This window comes from Lissotriton vulgaris, chromosome 12, assembly GCF_964263255.1.
Source record: "Lissotriton vulgaris chromosome 12, aLisVul1.2, whole genome shotgun sequence".
NCBI lineage: Eukaryota > Metazoa > Chordata > Amphibia > Caudata > Salamandridae > Lissotriton > Lissotriton vulgaris.
The window spans coordinates 8979210-9005767 of NC_141700.1; the positions used below are offsets into that span (position 1 = coordinate 8979210).

At 49.6% G+C, this 26558-nt stretch overlaps 1 protein-coding gene across 2 annotated transcripts in view; it reads left to right on the top strand.

Moving 5' to 3' along the window:
- TMEM259 (transmembrane protein 259) overlaps positions 1-26558 on the top strand; it is a 278951-nt gene that overhangs the window by 145554 nt on the left and 106839 nt on the right. For both annotated transcript variants that reach the window (XM_086946715.1, XM_086946716.1), the window contains exons 5-8: positions 2869-2991; positions 3185-3285; positions 7464-7521; positions 7625-7708. In XM_086946715.1, coding sequence (XP_086802841.1) covers positions 2869-2991; positions 3185-3285; positions 7464-7521; positions 7625-7708 — 366 coding nt within the window. The remainder of the gene's footprint in view (positions 1-2868; positions 2992-3184; positions 3286-7463; positions 7522-7624; positions 7709-26558) is intronic.

Here is a 26558-nt window from a genome sequence, read left to right on the forward strand (position 1 = left end):
TCAGTCATGTTGTCTCCTCCTAGTGTCCCTTCTACCTCAGTCATGTTGTCTCCTCCTAGTGCCCCTTCTACCTTCAGTCATGTTGTCTCCTCCTAGTGCCCCTTCTACCTTCAGTCATGTTGTCTCCTCCTAGTGCCCTTTCTACCTCAGTCATGTTGTCTCCTCCTAGTGCCCCTTCTACCTTCAGTCATGTTGTCTCCTCCTAGTGTCCCTTCTACCTCAGTCATGTTGTCTCCTCCTAGTGCCCCTTCTACCTTCAGTCATGTTGTCTCCTCCTAGTGCCCCTTCTACCTTCAGTCATGTTGTCTCCTCCTAGTGCCCCTTCTACCTTCAGTCATGTTGTCTCCTCCTAGTGCCCCTTCTACCTTCAGTCATGTTGTCTCCTCCTAGTGCCCCTTCTACCTTCAGTCATGTTGTCTCCTCCTAGTGTCCCTTCTACCTCAGTCATGTTGTCTCCTCCTAGTGCCCCTTCTACCTTCAGTCATGTTGTCTCCTCCTAGTGCCCCTTCTACCTCAGTCATGTTGTCTCCTCCTAGTGCTCCTTCTACCTTCAGTCATGTTGTCTCCTCCTAGTGCCCCTTCTACCTTCAGTCATGTTGTCTCCTCCTAGTGCCCCTTCTACCTTCAGTCATGTTGTCTCCTCCTAGTGCCCCTTCTACCTTCAGTCATGTTATCTCCTCCTAGTGCCCCTTCTACCTTCAGTCATGTTATCTCCTCCTAGTGCCCCTTCTACCTTCAGTCATGTTGTCTCCTCCTAGTGCCCCTTCTACCTCAGTCATGTTGTCTCCTCCTAGTGCCCCTTCTACCTCAGTCATGTTGTCTCCTCCTAGTGTCCCTTCTACCTTCAGTCATGTTATCTCCTCCTAGTGCCCCTTCTACCTTCAGTCATGTTGTCTCCTCCTAGTGCCCCTTCTACCTCAGTCATGTTATCTCCTCCTAGTGCCCCTTCTACCTCAGTCATGTTGTCTCCTCCTAGTGTCCCTTCTACCTTCAGTCATGTTATCTCCTCCTAGTGCCCCTTCTACCTTCAGTCATGTTGTCTCCTCCTAGTGCCCCTTCTACCTCAGTCATGTTATCTCCTCCTAGTGCCCCTTCTACCTCAGTCATGTTGTCTCCTCCTAGTGTCCCTTCTACCTTCAGTCATGTTGTCTCCTCCTAGTGCCCCTTCTACCTCAGTCATGTTATCTCCTCCTAGTGCCCCTTCTACCTTCAGTCATGTTGTCTCCTCCTAGTGCCCCTTCTACCTTCAGTCATGTTGTCTCCTCCTAGTGTCCCTTCTACCTCAGTCATGTTGTCTCCTCCTAGTGCCCCTTCTACCTTCAGTCATGTTGTCTCCTCCTAGTGCCCCTTCTACCTTCAGTCATGTTATCTCCTCCTAGTGCCCCTTCTACCTTCAGTCATGTTGTCTCCTCCTAGTGCCCCTTCTACCTTCAGTCATGTTGTCTCCTCCTAGTGTCCCTTCTACCTCAGTCATGTTGTCTCCTCCTAGTGCCCCTTCTACCTTCAGTCATGTTGTCTCCTCCTAGTGCCCCTTCTACCTTCAGTCATGTTATCTCCTCCTAGTGCCCCTTCTACCTTCAGTCATGTTGTCTCCTCCTAGTGCCCCTTCTACCTTCAGTCATGTTGTCTCCTCCTAGTGTCCCTTCTACCTCAGTCATGTTGTCTCCTCCTAGTGCCCCTTCTACCTTCAGTCATGTTGTCTCCTCCTAGTGCCCCTTCTACCTTCAGTCATGTTGTCTCCTCCTAGTGGCCCTTCTACCTTCAGTCATGTTGTCTCCTGCTCCTAGTGTCTCTTCTTCTACCTTCAGTCATGTTGTCTCCTCCTCCTAGTCTCTTCTTCTACCTTCATTCATGTCGTCTCATCCTACTAGTGCCCTACTACCTTCATTCATGTCGTCTCCTCCTCCTAGTGTCTCTTCTTCCTTCCTTCCTTCATTCATGTCGTCTCATCCTACTAGTGCCCTACTACCTTCATTCATGTCGTCTCCTCCTCCTAGTGTCTCTTCTTCCTTCCTTCCTTCATTCATGTCGTCTCATCCTCCTAGTGCCCCTTCTACCTTCAGGCATGTCGTCTCCTTCTCCTAGTGCCCCTTCTACCTTCAATCATGTCGTCTCCTCCTAGTGCCCCTTCTACCTAGTCATGTCGTCTCCACCTCCTAGTGCCCCTTCTACCTTCAGTCATGTTGCCTCATCCTCCTAGTGTCTCTTCGTCTACCTTCAGTCATGTTGTCTCCTCCTCCTAGTCTCTTCTTCTACCTTTAGTCATGTTGTCTCCTCCTAGTCTCTTCTTCTACCTTCATGTTGTCTCATCCTCCTAGTGTCTCTTCTTCTACCTTCATTCATGTTCTCTCCTCCTCCTAGTCTCTTCTTCTACCTTCATTCATGTCATCTCCTCCTCCTAGTGTCTCTTCTTCCTTCATTCATGTTGTCTCCTCCTCATAGTGACTAGAAGGAGGAGACAACATGAATGAAGGAAGAAGAGCTACTAGGAGGAGGAGAAGACATGAATGAAGGTAGAAGAAGAGACTAGGACCTAGTCTCTTCTTCTACCTTCATTCATGTCGTCTCATCCTCCTAGTGCCCCTTCTACCTTCAGTCATGTTGTCTCTTCCTCCTAATGCCCCTCCTCCCTTCAGTCATGTCGTCTTAGCCTCCTAGTCCCCCCTTCTTACACTTTCACACCCTCCTATACATTCTGTCATGTCGTCTCATCCTCCTCATGCACTTTATACCTTTGGTCATTTTGTCTCATCATCCTAGTTCCCCTTCTACCACCTTTGCAATCTTCTCTTCTCTTCATTCTCGTTTGCTCCGCACATTCCGTGCCTTCAGCCGTTGCTGTACTCATTATCTCCATTTTCTCTTCAGACCCCACCAGAGATCAATGCTTTGGGGATCGGTTCAGCCGCCTGCTGTTGGACGAGTTTCTAGGCTACGATGACATCCTGATGTCTAGTGTCAAAGCACTGGCCGAGAACGAGGAGAACAAAGGTAATTGGGTGTCAAAGATAATGGCACACAAAATGACTTGTAACTCCGAAAAGAGGTGAAAGCCTTGTTTTGTCGCTTCTATTCAACTTTTTATGAAAGTGGCTATACTTTTGGCTTTCCTGACAAGATGTTTGTGTGATGCTTTGTCTCGGAGCATGGCGAGACTTAACTGTGGTTTGTTGCTCAATTACAGGGTTCCTGCGTAATGTGGTTTCTGGGGAACATTACCGTTTTGTCAGCATGTGGATGGCAAGGACGTCCTATCTGGCTGCCTTTGTTATCATGGTCATCTTTGTAAGTATGATGTGGCTGGTGGGGGAGGGGAATCTTCTTCAATGAGGCTAGTTATAACTACTTATGGGAAGTATGTTGCTGCCACATTCTTCCTCCCCTGTTATGAATAGGTGTGACCGAAGCAAGTCAACCGGTCTATTTTAAAATAGGCTCAGGGAGATCAAATAGTGTATTTTAAAGTTTATTTTCACTTGTGGTTGCTATAAAAAAAATACTTATTACCATTCAGGTATCTGCTTTAAATACCTATTTCAAAATGCAGTTCTATTGTTCCAAACATTAAAGTATCCGTTTTTTTAGGTCTCGCGACCTATCAATGCGCATGCGCATTGAGCGGAGCGAGAATTCAAGTGCTCAAAATGCTTGTGAAACCACGGGTTTTTTGGTGCGGTTTTCTTCGAGTTCACTTGAATCACGTGACCAAACAAGCACGCGCATCAGCCTCCCTCCCTCCCTCCTAATTGCTTTTTTTCACGGCCGCCACCACATCAAAGGGCTTCTCCCAGCGTGTGCTCTGCGGCTTCTCCTCCCCTAATTATTCATGGCTGGCCGGTGGCCGGCCGTACTTTCAGTTTCCCGCAGTCCCCCACTAAGGCATACTTTTATAAAAAAACATCGTAACATGTAATAGAGTGCACCCAGCCCAACCAGCCTTTCACAGATAGCAATACATATTTGATTAAATCGTGTGTATTGTTGCTACAAACGCAGTCGCTTTCACTTTCACATGCTGCGCTTGTTTACATTTCTGTTGCTTTCCTCCCACCCCCCACCCGCTGTTCATGTTCACAATGCTCCCACCCACCTCCCTTCATTCTCCACATTCCCTTTCTGTGTTTCTCCTTTTACAAAGACGCATTTGTAGGAGACTGCCCTGTGTGGATGTTTAAAGCTAGGCTGTCATTATTCCCCTACTAAGGCAAATTTTTATAAGCAGGAACGTAACGTTATGTTATATGGATAGATACACTGCGGCATCGCGTTCTGCTGTAGTTTTCTGTGGGAAATCAAATGTGCACTACCCTTCCTGTTGCCTCTGCTCTGCCCAAGTATATTTCACGGACAAGCTTGCACTGCTGATGTTCCGGATGTACTTGTTCTATCTGCTTATATGACCCTAGTGTGCACCTCGTCTACCCCTCCCGAGACATGCTCCCCACCCAAGTGTGTGTTCCCCTCCCATGCACGTGTCGCACTCACATGCACCCCTTCTACCCCTCCCATGCGCGTGTTCCTCCTCACCTGCGTGTGTTCCCCCTCCTTATTCCCTTTCCGTGCCCATTTTCCCACTCCCCATGCACCCCGTCTATTAGTTCGAAAAACATTTAAAAAAAAAGACCAATAACTGCTGCCCAAGCCATTCGTTTAGCTTTAGGGTCCTAAAATAGTCGGAAATGTCACACATGCAGGAGTGCACTTGTGCTCTTCATGACTGGCACAAGTGAACTATTGACATATTTCACGTGCAGGGAAAACATCAATCTATGATCCGTTGGCCTCACAGAAGGAACACAGGCACTCTGCCCCCTTTGCGTGTGTAACACCAGCCTTTTTATTCATTTGACTATCCAAGTGGCCCCAAGTCTAGTCAAATGAGGATTCTTTTTCACTTTGTATGTCCCTGATTTTGCACGAATCGAAACATTACAGCGTAAATACACTGAACATAATCTTCACAAAAGTTATTTACAAAAGTTTAAGCTATTGCCATCATAAATTGCAATAACTTTTATTTAAGTATTAATTATTTAAAAAAATTAAAAGCCATTGTTATTTGTAATATCAATACATCTAAGGCACGTAAATACAACACATATTGCATTACAAATGCTATAGGTGTCACATTTGCGAAAGTTAAAACTATTGGCATTGTAAATGACAAAGCTATTAATTTCGCTATTTTCAAAACCAACACATAAATTAAAAAAATTGTCATTTACAATACCAATAGCTCAAACTTTCCTATTGCGAGACCTATTGGCCACGCCAGTGCTTGTTTAAATTATACTTGATTTCCCGTAACACAAGCTTCTCATATTCTTTGGAAAAGCTTAATTTACGTCCTGAACTAGCACCTTTTCATTTTTCAATAAACGTATGGTTTATGATATCCATAAATTGTACACATACAGACGTGGAAATTATTTTTAGGCCTCTCAGGATTATGGTTATTGATCAAAGTACCAACACAATAGGAGCAGGCAAGATACATGCCTGAGGGGTCCACGCATACCTCAAGTAACAGCCACACTAATGGCAATGCACAGCTGTCCATGGTTTATCCTCTGGTGGGCACTAAGGAAAGCTGGAGGAGCAGATGTGTTTGGCCCATTAATATGTCTGTCTTCCTCCCAGGTGTGGCAAGTGAAACACACCTAAGAATAGGCAGTCTGCAGCAAGATGTGGTGTTTGTTCTGAGCTGTTCCTCCTTGAGTGGCAGAAAGTAACCCATTGAAAGAAGAACTGGGCAACTAGCCACAGTAAATGCTCTAATGGCGGCACCCCAGGGTGCCCGAGAAGCAGCTCACGGAATCTGGGCAGTGCACAACTAAACATAGTATGAACTCTGAGCAGTCCACCCACATGCCACTTAAAAGCAACCCATAGAAATGTGCATTATAAAGGCAGCAATAGTATGTGCCCATTATATGAGCAGTTATTTACCCATAGTGTTAACCAAGGTGTGCCACGAGCAACCTGTAGCATTATATTCCCAGCTATTCCCACACCTCCAGGAGCAAGGGGCAATCCACTGAAGAGAGGCCTCATGTCTCTGAGCCTTTTAGGACCTCCCAGGAGCAGCGATAGCACAATCCATCGTTCTGTTGTGACATTACTGCATGGTTCATGCAAAGCTCGACAGTGGAAGGGAACAGGGTGGGGGTCTGGCCATAACATGGCAAGATGGGGAAGATGACCCTAACTTTGATGCTCTGCAAGGGAAAGCAGGCATGTCCCAGGTAGCGAAAGAGGTAGACTCCAGGGGGAACCACCAAGAAACCCTTTAGTTGGCTCTGGCATGCTTCCATGGCCGCTTCTATCCACCAGACACAGTGGCGTCTTACAATGAAGTCTTATGAAACATAAACAGAACTTCTGTGTGGTTGGTTTAAGTCCAAGTAAAGTCTGCTAAATTGCTTTTCTGGTCAGCTTGAAAGAAGGGGGGTACCAGCCTGCCTGCAGTGTGGCGTAGACTGGAACCCCCCCCCCAAGAGTGATAAGATGACTGTTGTGAGGGCAGGACAAGAATTTGAGCATGCCCAGGAGCCAGTGCAATTCTCTTCAAGTAGCAGAAATGATGCTAGGAATGGTGAGGTTCTCCTTCACTGAAAAGTGAGCTGGGATAGTCTCTGCGCCACTCAATGAGAGCCTCTCTCTCATGCACAGTTATAGAGGGACCCGAAGCTGTGAGAGACTTTCGCTCATGCACAATTATAGAGGGACCCGAAGCTGTGAGAGCCTCTCTCTCATGCATTATTCTAGAGGGACCCGAAGACGGAGCCTTCACATTCTCCTGTGGTTTCCGTTTCTCTTAGCTAGAGTAGTTTGTTGTGAATCCTGAAAAGTTTGAACCATGGTTTTAGAGCTCAAGGTTTCAGTGAGATTCCTTCCTTCATTCTTGACAAGTTACCAGGGGCTACTGGTGTCTCAATGACTCCTGCAAATGCTTCTGAACAGACCTGAGTGACCAAAGCCTTGCCGTAGACTAACGTTGATCATAGCCTTTAATGGTAAACTTATTTTAGCACAAGGGAGTTAAACATGCACCCAGAGGGTGCTAGCATTATTTGTTCTTCTAGGTGTTATGTTTGTGTGCTGTTTTCCTTTTGTAGTTATTTAAGTCTCTTTCTCTGTGTAAAGTGCAGACTGGGAAACAGCATTATAGTTCTCTACTAAGTACTCCCTATTGAGAGTCTCTGAGCGCCCCTGAATCAAAGCTCTTCTGCTCACCTCTGCCACCCTGATAGTCTTGCCTCAAGACAGTGTCATTATTATTCACTTCAAAGCACCCCAAGTATTGGACCCAAGGGCACTAGTGGTCAACCACAGTAACTGATGCCTGCCCTGAGTCCCCCAAAAAGAGGCCTTCCAATGCATGCAGAAGGGTTACATGACTATTATGAATGAATATTGTGGAGTGAGATGCAGAACTTCTGGATTGTTGCTTCTCTTTGCAGACTCTGTCCGTCTCCATGCTGCTGCGCTACTCCCACCATCAGATCTTTGTCTTCATCGGTGAGTCCCTGTCTCGCATTTGTCTTCAGGACCAAGTGCTATGGTTTGGGGTTTCTGGTGATTTGCTTTTATGTAATAAGCACTTTCTTGTTCCTCTCTGCAGTGGATCTGTTGCAGATGCTGGAAATGAATATGACCATCGCGTTCCCTGCTGCTCCTCTGCTCACTGTCATCCTGGCTCTCGTGGGTAAGCAGTTAATAGCTCTTGAAGGTGTGTAAAATGTGGCCCAGTAGCACTTTAGAGGGTGCCAACGGTCTTGATTGCAAGTGTGTGAGACAGGGCACTGCAGCACTTTGGAGGGTGCCATGGGCATAGTTTCTTTTATGCTTCTCCGGTGAGGAGGCAGAAAAATACCTGTCCGGGCAAGTGCTAAAACGGCAAGTCATATGTCGGGTGATGGTCTGTCGAGACCCCTTCAGGTGATGGTCTGTTTAGACCTTGTCACACTGATGGTCTGTTGAACTATTGAAGCCCCATCTGGGAGCGACCTTTTGAAGCCCTATCTGGGGGTGACCGTTTGAAGCCCTATCTGGGGGTGACCTTTTGAAGCCCTGTCTGAGGGCGACCTTTTGAAGCCCTGTCTGAGGGCGACCTTTTGAAGCCCTGCCTGGGGGCGACCTTTTGAAGCCCTGCCTGGGGGCGACCTTTTGAAGCCCTGCCTGGGGGCGACCTTTTGAAGCCCTGCCTGGGGGCGACCTTTTGAAGCCCTGCCTGGGGGCGACCTTTTGAAGCCCTGCCTGGGGGCGACCTTTTGAAGCCCTGCCTGGGGGCGACCTTTTGAAGCCCTGCCTGGGGGCGACCTTTTGAAGCCCTGCCTGGGGGCGACCTTTTGAAGCCCTGCCTGGGGGCGACCTTTTGAAGCCCTGCCTGGGGGCGACCTTTTGAAGCCCTATCTGGGGGGCGACATTTGGAAGCCCTATCTGGGGGTGACCTTTTGAAGCCCTATCTGGGGGCGACCTTTTGAAGCCCTGCCTGGGGGCGACCTTTTGAAGCCCTGCCTGGGGGCGACCTTTTGAAGCCCTGCCTGGGGGCGACCTTTTGAAGCCCTGCCTGGGGGCGACCTTTTGAAGCCCTATCTGGGGGGCGACCTTTTGAAGCCCTATCTGGGGGGCGACATTTTGAAGCCCTATCTGGGGGTGACCTTTTGAAGCCCTATCTGGGGGCGACCTTTTGAAGCCCTATCTTGGGGGCGACCTTTTGAATGAAATCGTTTTTTATTGGCAATGTACTTGACAAATAAAGAACAGTGCATTAGCGCCTACAACCCAGTGGGCCGGCGAATTTACAAACCAGCATTAGCGGGCAGAGAAATGGACCACATAGCAATCCTACTCAACGTAACACAGCATGTCGCCTACAACCCGTCTCGTGCCGGCTGCATCAAATAGCTTAAAAGGATTAATGAACATAACAGCATATGAATAAACCAGTGCTAGGTCCAGAAGCTTATTTCCGAACTCTACGCCTTTTTCCTGCCTGGATCGAAGGGCGCTCGATTTGCTGGAAAGAAGAGATGGGAAATAGAGATTGGCCGCACCTTGACAGATAAGGAGTGGGAGGACATCTTTTATAGGACACACCATTTCACACACTCCATGGAGATGACCTTTTGAAGCCCTGTCCTTTTGATGGTCTGTCGAAGCCCTGTCCTACTTATGGTCTGTCAAAGCCCTGTCCTTTCGAAGCCCCCTCCTGCTGATGGTCTGTCGAAGTCCTGTCCTGTCCTTCTGATGGTCTGTCGAAGCCCTGTCTTGCCCTGCGGATGGTCTGTCAAAGCCCCCTCCTGCCGACGGTCAGTCGAAGCCCCCCTTCTTCTGACGGTCTGTCAAAGCCCCCCATCTGCCGGCGGTCTGTCAAAGCCCCCCATCTGCCGACGGTCTGTCGAAGCCCCCCATCTGCCGACGGTCTGTCGAAGCCCCCCTTCTGCCGATGGTCTGTCGAAGCCCCCCTTCTGCCGATGGTCTGTCGAAGCCCCCCTTCTGCCGATGGTCTGTCGAAGCCCCCTCCTGCTGACAGGTCTGTTGAAGTCCTAATAAGCACTGAACTCTTTGTGCGTTGACCCTGAGCAGATAGTCTTTTTAGCATTCCTACCAACAGTCCTCCCTGTTAGAGTTATGCTGTTGCCCTTCTTGAGGGTCAGTGTTGGCCTCTTGGCCATTGAAGACGCCTACTCTGTTATCTGTACTCCAGACAGACAAAGGTTCCCTGCTGCTTTCAGGTTGGACCTGGGAGGAGATTGTTTTGCTGTCAGGAGGAGCCATATGTGGAATGATCATTGAAACCCCTCTACTGCCTTATTCTTACCTCAGGTTCCGTCCGGGCGTCACTGGCCGTGCCCTACTTGCTAGGATTAGGACAGTCTGGGAACCGTCTCCTACACTGTGGACTTTACTCTGTATTTAAGTAGATGGATAATAATCGCGTAACAATTGCCATACGGGATGTTTTATTTAAAAGGGTTAGTTAAATTTGACCCTTCTCAAATACGCCTGTGACTACAACAAAAAAAGCAAGCATGCATAATATTGCTGCTTTGGTGCAGACTAGATGTTTAATGTCTAAGCGGGTATCTGTTCCCCCAGTGCAGATGTCAGTCACAGATGCCTGCTGGATTACATAGCCATCAGGCTCAGATTTTGTTTACTGGCCATTTACATATCCTGTACCTGGCCAGTAGTGGCAGGGTCATGTTTTATACAGCACCAAGAAACAAGAGACCTTGCTGCAGATGTTTTTTTTACCATCTTCACACACCGCGTCCAGAGTTGGACATGGGTTCATGGTTGTCGGTGGCGAATTGGGTCTGATGAGTGTTTAACTCCTTCCTAAAATCCTGGAGGAAAGGGGTGATTGGAATTTGATTTAAGGAGAAATCATTCTACTATGTTGGAGTGGAATGATAGTGCTGCATGTTTCGTAGTTCTTTTCACTGTTATGCACCTCTAGATTGGCGGGGTGTAGAGCGGAGTCTTTGAGTGTGGGTTATCCTGTCCTGTAAGAGGTCTCCTTGATGCTGACACCCTTGAAGAGAATGAAGCTTTTTAAATTGGAGTGGGGGTGTAGAGACGAGCTACCAATGAATTTCTTGCAGGATTAGGACCGTTTCAGTGGACCATGATAAGCTGACTGGCTTGTAGAGCGTGATCTACAAGGAGTCTCGGCTTGGTACCATGGAACTAAAAATAACTCATGGAATACGGGAAGGAAAGGTTTTCATTCAACTAGAAATACAGTAACTTTGCACAATTTGGTTCAGAGGTCAAGAAGATCTCAAAAAGTCTTCACAGCCGTCTTTGGATCACTGAGTGCAGCGAGCTGAGGACAATCTCAGTTGTTGGGTTGACTGTCTGGTAAACAGCAGATTACACTTCTGATTGCGATTAAGGCATGCTGCGCCTCTTGCGCGAGGCATGCTGCGCCTCTTGCGCGAGGCATGCTGCGCCTCTTGCGCGAGGCATGCTGCGCCTCTTGCGCGAGGCATGCTGCGCCTCTTGCGCGAGGCATGCTGCGCCTCTTGCGCGAGGCATGCTGCGCTCTCTTGACAAAACTTTGGTTTTGTGTTGTATGTTAATGTTTTAATTAATCATCAGTCAAAGCTGATACTTTGTTACAGGGTTGTCTGTGACCTATAAATGGACTATGATTAGTGTGTTCTTTAGAACTTTGTGTTATCCTTTAAAGTTTGATGCTGATTTATGACTGTATTGCATTCTGGGACAGCTGAGTCCACATGGCTAGGAGGGCATGTAAATGTCCACACATTGATAGCTTGGTCTCTCAGACGAGAATACCTAATCCTTTCAAGACTGCGGGAGATGCCTGTGCTCAAGGTGTGTGGTAAGGAGGGCCTTTTGTATTGTGAGATCCTTCAGGTGATTGCATTTGTACTAGCGTTCTTCAAGTTGCTTAATTTTTATTTCTAGGTTGCATGTTGGCTGTTGGTGGTCAATGAAACTAACTCAATGAATATCATATTTCTTATTGGAACCGATTGTTTTTCGGAACGTGGTATCTATGGTCGGGCGGGGGGTGTCCAGAGGTGCGCCCCGGCTGGGTGGATGCTTTCAAGGGCCAGGTGGTTTTCTGATTTATGGCAGAGCTGTGAGTAGCTTGTTGTGTATTTTTGGTGAGGGATTTTGTAATTAACTCATTGAAGATTAGGGGTGGGGGCTGATGTGGATGTGAGGGATGCTTTCATGGATCCTCTAAACCGTCCATTATGTGCCAAGTAGAATTTGTCACAGAGAGGTGTCTTTCCTCATTCAACCATTGACGGAGGATTCCTCTGCTGAAACATGCATGGAAAACTTAAAAAGGGTGGCTAAAGTGTGATGCAAACCGATCTGCGTGTCCTCATTAAGATTGTCACCAAGAGCTGGGTAGTCGAGTACATGCTGAGAGTGGCCTGCTCTCGGGGACAGAGTATTTCCGATGGGATGCAGGGTCATGTAGATGTTCACCACGAGCTGGGTAGTCGAGTACATGCTGAGAATGGCCTGCTCTCGGGGACAGAGTATTTCAGATGGGATGCAGGGTCATGTAGATGTTCACCAAGAGCTGGGTAGTCGAGTACATGCTGAGAATGGCCTGCTCTCGGGGACAGAGTATTTCCGATGGGATGCAGGGTCATGTAGATGTTCACCAAGAGCTGGGTAGTCGAGTACATGCTGAGAATGGCCTGCTCTCGGGGACAGAGTATTTCCGATGGGATGCAGGGTCATGTAGATGTTCACCAAGAGCTGGGTAGTCGAGTACATGCTGAGAATGGCCTGCTCTCGGGGACAGAGTATTTCAGATGGGATGCAGGGTCATGTAGATGTTCACCAAGAGCTGGGTAGTCGAGTACATGCTGAGAATGGCCTGCTCTCGGGGACAGAGTATTTCCGATGGGATGCAGGGTCATGTAGATGTTCACCAAGAGCTGGGTAGTCGAGTACATGCTGAGAATGGCCTGCTCTCGGGGACAGAGTATTTCCGATGGGATGCAGGGTCATGTAGATGTTCACCAAGAGCTGGGTAGTCGAGTACATGCTGAGAATGGCCTGGTCTCAGGCACAGAGTATTTCCGATGGGATGCAGGGTCATGTAGATGGTCACCAAGAGCTGGGTAGTCGAGTACATGCTGAGAATGGCCTGCTCTCGGGGACAGAGTATTTCCGATGGGATGCAGGGTCATGTAGATGGCCACCAAGAGCTGGGTAGTCGAGTACATGCTGAGAATGGCCTGCTCTCAGGGACAGAGTATTTCAGATGGGATGCAGGGGTCATGTTGATGGTCACCAAGAGCTGGGTAGTCGAGTACATGCTGAGAATGGCCTGGTCTCAGGGAGATAGTATTTCAGATGGGATGCAGGGTCATGTAGATGGTCACCAATAGCTGGGTAGTCGAGTACATGCTGAGAATGGCCTGGTCTCAGGGAGAGAGTATTTCAGATGGGATGCAGGGTCATGTAGATGGTCACCAAGAGTTGGGTAGTCGAGTACATGCTGAGAATGGCCTGGTCTCAGGGAGAGAGCATTTCCGATGGGATGCAGGGTCATGTAGATGGTCACCAAGAGCTGGGTAGTCGAGTACATGCTGAGAATGGCCTGGTCTCAGGGAGAGAGTATTTCAAATGGGATGCAAGATGTTTCCTCTTAGCATAACTTGATATGGCTGCTGAACATAAGCATTTGATTCTACAAAAGAGAATAGGGCCGAAGTGCACATTCTTACTGTGTGCAACAAAGGGCTGATAAGTCACTTATTACAGTTCTTTTCGTAGTCTTAAAGATTTTACATTAGGCAATCATCTGGGTAAAGTGTTAAAAATGTACCACTGTTACAGGAAATTAGCCATCCTCTAGATTCAGCTGCTCTTTGATTTTCGCTAATGGCGATCCATCCTGAGATACGTGCGTCTCTGATTTACAAACCTGTTTGAAGTGCGCTTCGTATCAGGGCGCCTTTCTGGCACAACGCCCAGTGTTCGAGGCATGTGGGCTGCTGAATTCATATCTGTGCATAGATCGCCGCCTAGTGTTGGGTCCGGATGATTGCACATTGTTGTCCTGGAAGAGTCTTCGAAGTATCACGAGATAGGTGACTCCTCCCCTGGACTACAGTGCGCATGGGCATCCCCTCTATCCTCAGATTGTTTTTTTCCGCCATTGGGTTCGGATGTTACTATCTTAGCTCAAGTTAGGAAAACTTTCTACAAAGCCAAAAGGCTTTCGACAGTGTCGGTATAGTTTCGTTCGGTACCGATAGCTTTGCTTCGAGAGGACATTGAGGAATCAGACGTTTTTTTTCCACACTCGACCCGATCTTCGATCTACGATGGAAAGAAGCCCATTCAAGAGGTGTCCACTTTGCAATGCAAAATACCCGCACATCGATGTCCACCCAGTGTGCAACAAGTGCCTGTCCCCGGATCACAACGAAGCCAACTGTATGGCCTGTGCCCGGTTCAGGTCGAAGAAAACTCTTTGGATTCGACGCACGGCTCGATTAGAGTCACAGAGATCAGCGCCTAATCCAGAAAACATCCTCTGGACCGAAGACTAAGAGGTCATTGATCTGGAGGATCGGGAAGAACACTCGGATCCTGTTTCGGAGCATGACTCAGAGTATGACGCCGAAGTTAAAGAGATATTGCAAGAAGAAGAAAACGTTGTCGATGAGGTAGGAGACGACGCAGAGGCCCTTAGGGCCGTAGAAGATAGCTCAGGCGAGGAGCTAGGCCCAACCGTCGATATGGGGGCCGGCGATGAAGCACTCAATAAGGCTCAGGTCGAGGGATCGCCACAAGGCCTTACCCGAGATCTATCGACTCGTTCTACAGCCCCGCATAAAGGCCCGGCTACGAACATATATAAAGAGTCATCGGTATCGAAACTGCCATCGGTCGATCCAAAGAAATCGAAACCGAAAGCATCACTATCAAAAACAAAACCAAAAGTGCAGCTGACTGGTCGGTTCCAAGGCCTCAAACCCCTCGGAGCCGAAGAAACAGAAAAAGGCCATCGATACCGAGAAGTTCAAAAAGGTCGTCGAGCCGAAGGTTGGGGCACCGAAGACCAAGGTCAAGACTGTCGAACCGACGAAGTCGGCGCCTAAGGGAGTCGCAACAGACAAGAGGCTCAAACCGAGAGAGGGGGTCGATCCTCTGACAAGGCCCGAGACCAAGACAAAGACTGGCTCAAAGGACCCTGTCGAGTCGACACAGCCGACCCCATTCGTATCCAAACAGGTGTCGGAGTCACTCCAACGCATCAAAGAAAATGCTACGGCGGTCGGCCGAAGAAGGCCCCAACCCCGAAGTTGGTCGGAAAAATTCAAACCGCATCGACACCAATCAAATTCGGGTTGCCACCGATGATGCGACCGAAGATGTTCGAACCGAAAAGGGTATCGGAGCCATTAAAGGAGTGTCGATGGGACTAGGGGCTTCAGAAGAGCCTGAAGAACAGGAGTCGAGGCAGTTCATCGACTCGGACACTGGTAGACTGTCCATTTATAAGAGGAAAATAATACCAGAAACACCCATGGAGTCTTATAAGATTCCATTAAAGAAGAAGAGGGATTCAACCACATCACCAGCTCTTGTGGAACCTCTGCAATCCTATGGACAAGAACCTCAGTCTTTTTCACCCACATATTCAGATGTGGATGCAGGGGATGACAATAATGAGGATGCCTCTTATCATGTGGACACTGATCCCGACGATCAGAACTAACCATGGGCAGATCCAGCTGACACAGGGGATCCACAGAATGCCCCTGACACACATACATTCAATGTAAAAACATCTCCTACGGAGGACCCTACTGCCTTTAACGCCCTTATTGAAAGAGCGGCGGGTAACCATGATGTGCAACTACATGCTGACCCTATTGAGGAAGATTTTCTGGTCGACACCTTTTCCACTTCGGAAAGAACCGTCAAGACTCTGCCCATGCTAAGAGGGGTCCTTAAGCATGCGGATGACATTTTTAAGGAGACCACCAGAGCAAGGGTATTAAACCCTAGAAATGAAAAGAAATATAAACCGCCACCTGTGGACCCTACTTATATAAGAGGACAGTTGCCATTGGACTCATTAGTTGTTTCTAATGCACGTAAGAGAGCAAATGCCCAGACTATAGGTGATCCTCCTCCTCCTGACAAGGAGTCGAATGTACTGGAAACTTCGGGGAAAAGGGTGGCAACGCAGGCAGCTAACATCTGGCGCATTGCCAACACTCAGGCACTCTTGGCAAGATATGACAGGGCCCATTATGATACCCTTGAGACACTGTTGCAACACCTACCAGATCAGTACAAGGAGGGTGCGGAACTACTAATCCAAGAAGGAAAGCTTATAACCAATGCTTCCATCAAGTGCGCGCTAGACGCAGCTGACACTGCAGCCAGGGCCATTAACACTAGCGTCATGTTAAGGAGACCTGCCTGGTTAAGAATCTCGGGATTCAAACCGGAAATACAAACTACTATCCTCAATCAGCCAGTTAACCCGGACTACTTATTTGGACCTGAGGTTGACACCAGAAAAGATAAAAAAAGACACAGAGACTGCAAAGTCTATGGGGGCTCTACAGTCACAGCAGTTTTGGGGTGGCTCCTTTCGTCGCTCCAATAATAGAGGACCTTCAAGAGGCCAAAACACACAGCAGACACAGTATAATTAGGCTTTCCTGTTTTCAGTTTCTATTTTTGGTAAATTCTGGTGGGGTTTTAGCAGTGTTTTTTATACCTTAAAAAAACAGTGTTTATCAGTGGTTACACATTTTCGCACAATTAAGAACAATAGAAAGTGTTTTTCCAGTGTGTATGGAACATTTTGCTTTTATTATTGCTTGCTTTCTGCATATTTATAGACAGGGTGTATGAGTTTCAAATACATTTTTAAAAATCAATCTTAGTGTAGTGCAACACACAATACTTCTTTAGTGAGTCTTTGGTCATGCACACTCTTTCCTTCCCATGTAAACATTTATCTGTGAAAAGGCCTTCTCAACATTGGCACTTGAGACAGTCAATGCCAAAACAGCCAGTACACAATGTGCTACCTCTGGCCACTGACATAGCTTTCCATGCCAATACTAGTGCACCTGAATATTGTGATTCTCTGGGACAGGTTCTGCAAAATATGCGTTGAACTGGGCGCATATCCCCTCAGTTATTGAAGCGGTCAAAAATGAAGCAGTTCTTTACAAAGTCCGTACAAAATTCCTTACGGAAAAGAACTAGAGCTTGTACAGAATACTTCCGGATGGCTTCATTGACTTCAAATGCCATGGTTTGTGTAGGGACATTTCTTTTCATCATTGCCAGCCATTTCTCATGCACTGTAAAATTACATTTTCTGAATTTCTCCACAACAGTTCGAGGCATGTGGGCTGCTAAATTCATATCTTAGCATTAGATCGCCGCCTAGTGTTGGGTCCGGATGATCGCACATTGTTGTCCTGGAAGAGTCTTCGAAGTATCCTGAGATAGGTGGCTCCTCCCCTGGACTACAGTGCGCATGGGCATCGGCTCCATCCCCAGATTGTTTTTTTCCGCCATTGGGTTCGGATGCGGTCTCGACGTCTCTCCGTCGGAACCGAGAAAACATAACTTTAAACGGCCAAAAGGCTTTGTGTTCTTTACGTCGGTATTGTTTGCGTGCGGTCTCGAGTTCTTCCGTCTCTCGGAGCCGGAATCAGCGGAGTTTTTCCACTCTTCGGACATCGAGGCCTTCTCATCGCGACTCGACACCGAGTTTCCAACATGGAGCGGAGTCCGTTTAAGCTCTGTCCGCTCTGTGGGTCCAAATACCCACATATAGACGTGCACCCGGTCTGTAACAAATGCCTTTCGCCAGACCATGACGAAGGAAACTGCAGGGCCTGTGCGAGTTTCAGGTCAAAGAAGACTCTCACGATTCGGCGCGCGGTGCGCCTTGTGGCCAAACAAGCGGCCCCGGATCCAGAAAACATCTTCGACGACCAAGAAGAGGAGGACCAGAGCCATCATCTTCAAATCTCCCCGCCCGAGACGGAGGTCGAGGCAGATCCGGAAGACGACGACGGAGTCGTGGGTCAAGGCCTTGAATACGTCGACGAGGTAGGGGACGACGAAGAGGTTTATGGGGCCGCGGAAGATAGCTCAGAGGACGAGCTATGCCCCGAAGTTTACGGACATAAGGAGCGGGTCACGGGATCGCCTGTCGGCCTTACCCAAGACCCCGTAGCGCAAGCCACGGCCCCGCCTGCGGGCCCGGCCACGGACATACTTGCTGCGCAGAGGGTATCGAAACCGAAACTGAAAGCAACGGTATCGACTACACCTAAAATGGCCGACCCGAAACCGAAACTTAAGGACTCAGGCGTCCCTAAGATGGCGATCGTAACAACAAAAACGAATAAGCCTGCAGCCTCATCGACTCCGTCGACCTCCGGTCCACAGAAGTCGAAGAAATCTGGCGATTCCACAGGGTCGAAATCGGCGCCGGAGGAGAGATCCTCTAAAAAGGGTGGCACGCACAAGACAAGCGCGCCGGCGCCGGCAAAGCCCGCCAAAGCCAGCGACACAGCTCCGGCTCCGACTGGGACATCTGCGCATCGGTCCAAGGACTCAGGGTCGGCGGACGTGGCATCATCGTCCAACCCTCCAAAACACCAACAGAACGTCGGATCCGAAGGCAAGGCCACCTCGTCGGTGCCAAAGGCCACTGTCACCGACGCATCTCTCATTGCTTCTTCACTACAAAGAATTAGGGAGAAGGCCTCTGCTTCGTCGGCGCCGGCGCCGTCGCCGCAGAAGGCGACAGACGTCCCGGTCAAGCCCGCAAGTAAACTCCTCTTCCTTCTGCCGCCAAAAGTGGCGCCGAAGGCCTTTTCATCAAAATCGACGCCAAAGAAGTCGGAATCTTCTACGGCAGGGGCATTTTCAGGTCGAGTACTCGACTCAGAAGAGGATTCGGAGTGCTTCATAGACGCAGACACGGGCAAATTAACCCTTTACAAAAGGAAGATCACTTCACAGCCGGTGGAATCCTATGTCATCCCCCTGAAGAAGAAAAAGTTTCCACAGGACGCCTCAGGCCTCATGGAACCTATCCAGCCCCCTCCAAGAAGGAGCCCAACACCGTCTCCAGACCACTCTGAAAGTGAGGGCTATGATGAAGATGACCAATACACTTTCCCGGTCAATGAACCAGATGCACAGCCGGATTCATATGATGACATTGGGGACCAAGGCACCCAAAATGTGGGACAAGACCCACAGGCTTTCAGTACACGTGCATCCCCAACAGAGGATTCTGCAGGTTTCCATGCACTCATTGAGAGGGCAGCTGCTAATCATGATGTGGACATGCATGCTGACCCAGTTGAAGAAGACTTTCTATTCGACACTTTTTCAGTTTCGGAAAGAACTGTAAAGACACTGCCTATGCTCAAAGGGGTCCTCAAGCATGCTGCGGACATCTTTAAAGAGCCTACCAGGGCGAGGGTGGTCAACCCACGTATTGAAAAAAAGTACAGACCAGCGCCTGCAGACCCTGCATACATTCGGGGACAGTTGCCGCTTGACTCCCTTGTGGTCGCAAATGCCCGTAAAAGGGCCAACTCCCAAACAACGGGTGAAGCTCCTCCCCCGGATAAGGAGTCCAAAGTGCTAGAGGCAGGAGGCAAAAGAGTGGCTGCGCAAGCTGCCAATTTCTGGCGTATTGCAAATACACAGGCACTACTGGCACGTTATGATAGGTCACATTACGACACACTAGAGCAAATTGTGCAACACCTGCCTCCGCAGTTTCAAGAGGGCACCAAAATGATTATACAGGAAGGACAACTGATCTCCAACGCGGCCATAAAGTGTGCACTTGATGACGCGGACACAGCCGCTAGGGCCATTAACACCAGTGTCATGCTGAGACGACAGGCGTGGCTCCGCATATCGGGGTTTAAACCTGACATTCAAACAACCATACTTAATCAACCAGTCAATCCTGATAGACTGTTTGGTCCAGATGTTGACACCACCCTAGAAAAAATTAAAAAAGACACCGAAACCGCTAAATCTATGGGGGCCCTACAATCACAGCAGTTTCGTGGTAATAGTTTTCGTCGCTCAGGTGCCCGTGGAGTCACCAGAGGACAGATGGGTCAGCAGTCACAGTTCCCTAGAGGTGGAGCACAATCCTCGTACCCCAAACAGAACAAGAGGGGCTACAGGGGAAACAGCAACAAAGGACGCGGCAGAGGGACCAACAATTCACGCTCCTCTGCCCCAAGCAACCAGTGACTCTCTGTCACTGCCCCCCGACCACTTAACACCTGTCGGGGGGAGACTACAGCAGTTCCTGCCCGTCTGGATCAACATCACCACAGACAGGTGGGTGCGACAACTTATCCAGTACGGTTATTGTCTAGAGTTAAAATCCACTCCACCCAACATTCCACCAAGGCAAAGACCTATGTCCGCAGAGCACTTGCACTTATTGCAGCAGGAAGTGGTGGTGATGCTGCAAAAAGGAGCAATCGAGCTCGTGCCAGTGGGGGAGGAAGGCACAGGGGTATATTCCCTGTACTTCCTCATTCCAAAGAAGGACGGATCTCTCAGACCAATTCTGGATCTCCGTCCCCTCAATCTGTATATACACTGCAACAGATTCTTCCTATGTTAAACAAAGGAGACTTCTTAGCAACCTTAGACCTCAAGGATGCTTATTTCCACATTCCACTACACCCGTCCAACAGAAAGTACCTCAGGTTCACTATCCAAGGCACGCATTATCAGTTCAAAGTCCTACCCTTCGGAGTCACAACAGCCCCAAGGGTATTTACCAAGTGCCTGGCGACAGTAGCAGCGCACCTCAGGAGGCAGAACATCCATGTCTACCCCTACCTCGACGACTGGCTCGTTCAAGCCAGGTCGGAACAACAGTGCGCCACGGACATGTCGACTACCATTCACCTCCTTCACGACCTGGGTTTCTCGTTGAATTACCCAAAGTCACACCTTCAGCCGGCACATGTCCGGCAGTTTCTGGGTGCGACAATCAATACCCTGACGGCCAAGGCGCAACCAAACCAGGTCAGGATAGACAGCATGCAGTCTCTAATCCAGAAGTTCAGACCGAGACACTCACTTCCAGCAAGAGTGTTCATGCAGTTGATAGGCATGATGGCCTCCTGCATCTTCATAGTCCCTCACGCACGGTTGCATATGCGCCCGCTCCAGGAGTGCTTAGCAAATCAGTGGACACAGGCTCAGGGACAATTGACAGACCTAGTGTTGGTTACCAGTCGGGCATACAACTCTCTGCATTGGTGGACTCCACACAACCTTTGCAAGGGCCGACTGTTCCAGGAGCCAGTGCCACAGGTTATCCTGACAACGGACGCATCTCTCCAGGGATGGGGAGCTCATCTGCTCACTTACACGGTGCAGGGACTATGGACGACGCAGCAACAGAAGATGCACATCAACTATCTAGAACTGATGGCGATCTTCATGGCGCTCAAGTCCTTCATTGTACATCTGTGCAACAAAGTGGTGTTAGTCCGGACGGACAACATGACCGCGATGTACTACATCCAAAAGCAGGGGGGCACCCACTCACCGCAGCTGTCTCACCTGGCTCAGAGCATGTGGAAGTGGGCCATTCAGAGGAACATCTTCCTCATGGCAGAACACCTCCCAGGGAAGGACAATCAGATGGCGGATCTGCTCAGCAGATACAGCCATCAAATGCACGAGTGGGAGATACATCCATCAGTACTCCAGCCGTACTTCCAAAGGTGGGGTCGTCCAGACATAGACCTGTTCGCCACAAGGGAGAACGCAAAATGCCAAAGCTTCGCCGCCAGGTTCCCACACCCGCAATCGCAGGGCAATGCGATATGGATGAACTGGTCAGGCAAATTTGCGTACGCTTTTCCCCCGACACCTCTGATACCACTGGTGGCGAGAAAACTAAGGCAACACTCGATGACACTCATCCTAGTTGCTCCAACGTGGGCGCGCCAGGCCTGGTACACCACGTTCCTCGAACTCTCAGTGGTACCGCATCAAAGACTGCGCCTCACGCCCAGACTTCTGACGCAGAACCATGGAGAAAATCAGCATCCAGATCCGCAACAGCTCAACCTAGCGATCTGGCTCCTGAAGTCTTAGAGTTTGGATACCTCAACCTACCTCCTGAATGCATGAACATCATCAAGGAGGCGAGGAAGCCGTCAACCAGGGCATGCTATGCCGCAAAATGGAAGCTTTTTGTCATTTACTGTGCAGACAATGACATAAACCCGCTAGATGCATCTAAAGAGTTGGGTACACCACCAAAACCGGCAGCAGCAGTTAAAAGCCTAGGCCTATTTGTGGATAACAAATTATCCATGGAAAAACAGGTTTCCACTGTTGTGGGCACCTGTATAGGCCTCCTAAAACAACTAAGGAAGATCTCTGCTTTGCTTTCATTCCCTACTCTGAGACACGTGGTCTCAGCCACAATTCTGGCTAGGCTGGACTACGGGAACTCCCTATACCTAGGCTTGCCTCAGCGGCTGCTGGACAAGCTTCAGGGTGTTATGAACGATGCAGCTAGGCTCATATTCAAAAAACCCAGGACTGCCCATGCCTCTCCCTTGATGCAGGAGTTACATTGGCTCCCAATACGTCAGCGAATTGTATTCAAGGGATTGTGTATTGCTCACAAGGCTTTGTACGGCAAGGCACCCAAATATCTGAAATCCCGAATATCCCCCTACACACCGGGTAGGACCTTGCGTTCATCGGACGCCACTTTTTTGTCCCAATCTCGCTTCAAGTTGACCACGGTGGGGGGCCGTGCGTTCTCCAACGTGCTTCCAGCTTTGTGGAATAATTTGGATTCAGATCTCAGGAAGGAAAGTAATCTACTCCCCTTCAGAAAAAAACTAAAAACTGTGTTGTACAAACAAGCATGGAGCAGCTCTTAGGTGCATAGCCGATTTCAAGTGAATGTAACATCTCATCACGTAACATCTCTCACGTAAATCTGGACAGACAGCGCTTAGAGACCCCTGTGGTTATAACGCGCCATACAAATTAAATAAATAAATAAATAAATAAATATCCCTAACATCATTTGCTATCTGTTACACCTTTATAAGTGCAAACTAGCGTTCACTTCTATTCGGATACATCTATCCGCCATCGCAGCTTACCTTCAAAACAGGCAGCATCTCTCGGTCTTCAGGGTGCCTGCCATTAAAGCGTTTCTTGAAGGTCTGAAACGAGTCATTCCCCCAAGAACACCGCCAGCTCCGGTGTGGAACCTCAATGTGGTCCTCACCAGACTGATGGGACCACCATTTGAGCCACTGCACTCGTGTGAACTGCAATTCCTAACGTGGAAAGTTGCTTTCCTAATTGCTATTACGTCACTAAGGCGTGTTAGTGAGCTACAAGCGCTCACAATCCAAGAGCCATTCATTCAGATTCATCCAAATAGGGTAGTGCTACGTACTAACCCCAAATTCCTTCCAAAGGTGGTGTCACATTTTCATCTCAACCAAACTATCGATTTGCCGGCATTCTTCCAGAACCCACAAACAGTGGCGGAAAGAATGCTCCATACTTTAGACGTACGGAGGGCATTGATGTACTACATAGACAGGACACAACACTTTAGGAAAACAAAACAACTTTTTGTTGCCTTCTCACCACAACACAAAGGCAACCCGATTTCCAAAGCAGGAATAGCCAGATGGATTGTTAAGTGCATTCAAATCTGTTATCAAAAAGCCTGTCCTGGAAGAGTCTTCGAAGTATCACGAGATAGGTGGCTCCTCCCCTGGACTACAGTGCGCATGGGCATCGCCTCCATCCCCAGATTGTTTTTTTCCGCCATCGGGTTCGGATGTGTTTTCGGTTCCCTCTATCGGAACCGATAGTTGTTCTACTTTTACTCGAGACCAAAAGGTCTTTAGGCTGGGCGTCGGTATAGTTGCGTTCGGGTTTCTTACTGACTCTCAGCTCCGATCTCCTACTGCCCTTCCACGTGCTTCGACGCGGACGGGCCTACACTACAACTTTTGCTATGGAGCGGACTCCATTCAAGAAGTGTCCGCTGTGTCACTCAAAATATTCGCACCTCGACGTGCACCCCGTGTGCAATACATGCTTGTCACCGGATCACCGTGAAGACACCTGCATGGCGTGTTCAAAATTTAGGAGTAAGAAAACTTTGAAGATTCGCCGGGCTAATCGGCTCCAGGCTCAATTGTCGGCTTCGGCACCCCCACCTGATGACATCTTTCAGGAATCTGTCGAGGAAGAAGACGACGTACAAGGGTCGGACTCTGGCCCCGCGTCCGAGGAAGAGACCTACGACGCGGATGAGGAGGCCTACGACGAAGTCTCCGGCGAGGTAGGGGACGACGAACTGGCTTGTGCCACGATGGGAGATAGCTCAGAGGAAGAGCATCCCCAACCAGACTCCGGGGTTACTCCCCGTCATACGGCCCAGGTCGAGGGATCGCCTTCGGGCCTTACCCAAGATCTTACTATGAGTCCTACGTCCCCGCCTCCGGGCCCGGTCACGGACATTTCTAACAAGAAACCGAAAGTGAAGCCAACTGGTCTCGCACCCTCGGATGCGAAACCGAAACCGAAAGTGGCGCTGGTGAAGAAGGTTCTGGAGGCGTCAACTTCCACGAAACCCAAAATGGCCGACTTGAAGAGCCACGCCAAAATGGCCGACCAGAAGAGCCGCGCCAAAATGGCCGACCCGAAGCCCTCTGGGTCGGCGCCGAAGGTGAAGGCACCCGACGCGGCTGCGTCGGCACCGAAAGGGGTCGCGGACCCGAAGACGGCTTAGAAGAAGCGTCGCGCCGACGGTGCGCCAGGCCATGGGGCGTCGGCACCGAAGAAGAGGCCTACCGGCGACCGGGCTCTCGGAGACGAAGAGGCGCTCGAGACGGTTCAGCCCTCGGCATCCCTTGCAAAGAAGGTGGGAGAATCCTTAAGGCGGATCCAACAGTCCACTGTGGTTCCCAGCCAGGACACTGTAGTGCCGAGGTCCACGCCGAAGCCTGCCAAGGAACAAACGCCCATTCGTTTTACCCTTCCTCCCAAGTCGGCGCCGAAGGCCTTCGCGCCTAAGCAGAGCGGACACTCTCAGGAGGTGTTGACGCCGAAGGCTGCCTTGGTGGTGTCGAAGCTTCGGCTCCAACCGCTTGCGGTGGAGGAACGTCGTGAGGTGATCATCGACGCCAACACCGGAAAATTGTCGCTCCTCAAACGAAAGATTACGTCGGAGCCGGCCTTGGAACCTTTTAGGATTCCACTCAAGAACAAAAGAGACTCTTCGGCTCTGATGGAACCTCTGTCTCCACAAGCCCTGGAACACTCGCCGGCCCATTCTCCCGTGCCTGATGTGGACGAGGAAGAGGCCGAGTACAACTATCCTGCGTACTCGGATCCGGAAGAGGAGCATGTGCCCTGGACAGCAGGAGGCGACACAGACGACCCGCAGTCGGGCCAGGACACTCAACTTTTCGCCGCAAAGACGTCCCCGACAGAGGACTCGGCGGCATTCAATGCATTAATAGAGAGAGCTGCAGCGAACCATGACGTCGAACTGCACTCAGACCCCGTGGATGCGGATTTCTTGGTCGACACCTTCTCGGTAGCCGAAAAACAAGTCAAGACACTACCGATGCTTAAAGGGGTGCTGAAGCATGCACAGGAGGTATTCAAGGAACCCACCCGGGCGCGGGTGGTCAATCCTCGCATCGACAGGAAATATAAAGCGGCGCCCACGGATCCCACGTGTATTAAGGGACACTTGCCATTGGACTCCCTGGTGGTGTCCAACGCACGAAAAAGGGCAAATTCGCAGACTACTGGTGATGCTCCTCCCCCAGACAAAGAGTCCAAGATCTTTGAGGCATCAGGCAAACGCATTGCTGCACAGGCAGCGAACATCTGGAGGATCTCTAACACTCAAGCCCTGCTTGCACGTTATGATAGGGCCCATTATGACACATTAGAGGCCATCCTGCAACACTTGCCTGACCAATACAAGGAGGCGGGGGAGATGCTCATTCAGGAGGGTAAACTCATTACAAATGCATCCATCAAATGTGCCCTAGATGTGGCAGACACTGCCTCCAGGGCTATCAATACAAGCGTTTTACTTAAACGCCATGCCTGGCTTCGAATTTCTGGGTTCAAACCCGACATACAAACCACAATACTGGGTCAAACAGTGAATCCTGACCATCTGTTCGGCCCTGAGGTGGATGCCTCCCTAGAAAAGATGAAAAAAGATACCGAAACTGCCAAGTCTATGGGGGCTTTACAAAGTCAGCAGTTTCGGGGTGGTTCCTTTCGCCGCTCCAATTCAAGAGGCACCTCGAGAGGCCAGGCATCCCAGTCCACGCAATACTACAAGGGTAACACCCAGTCCTCGTATACCAACAATAAGGGCAGGGGTGGCTACAGAGGCAATAATATCAAAGGCAGGGGACGTGGAAACAATGCCTCCAGGTCCACCACCTCCAACAAGCAGTGACGTCTTGTCACTTCCCCCCGATCACACAACACCTGTCGGGGGGAGACTCCAGCAGTTCCTGCCGGCGTGGAGGTCCATCACCACGGACAGGTGGGTGAGGTCTCTTATCCAGTACGGGTACTGTCTAGAACTTACGTCCATTCCACCGGACATACCGCCAAGAAGCCGTGCTATGTCCGACGAGCACTTGACCTTGTTGCAGCAAGAAGTACTGGTCATGCTGCAAAAAGGGGCAATAGAGCTCGTTCCATTGCAAGAACGGGGAACGGGGGTTTACTCCCTGTATTTTCTGATCCCCAAAAAGGACGGATCACTCAGGCCGATCCTGGACCTCAGGCCCCTGAACTGGTACATCAACTCGGAGCACTTCCATATGCTCACATTGCAGCAGGTGCTTCCCCTGCTTCAACAGGGGGACTTCCTAGCAACGCTGGATCTGAAGGATGCCTATTTTCATATTCCCCTGCATCCTTCCCACAGAAAGTATCTCAGATTCAAGATC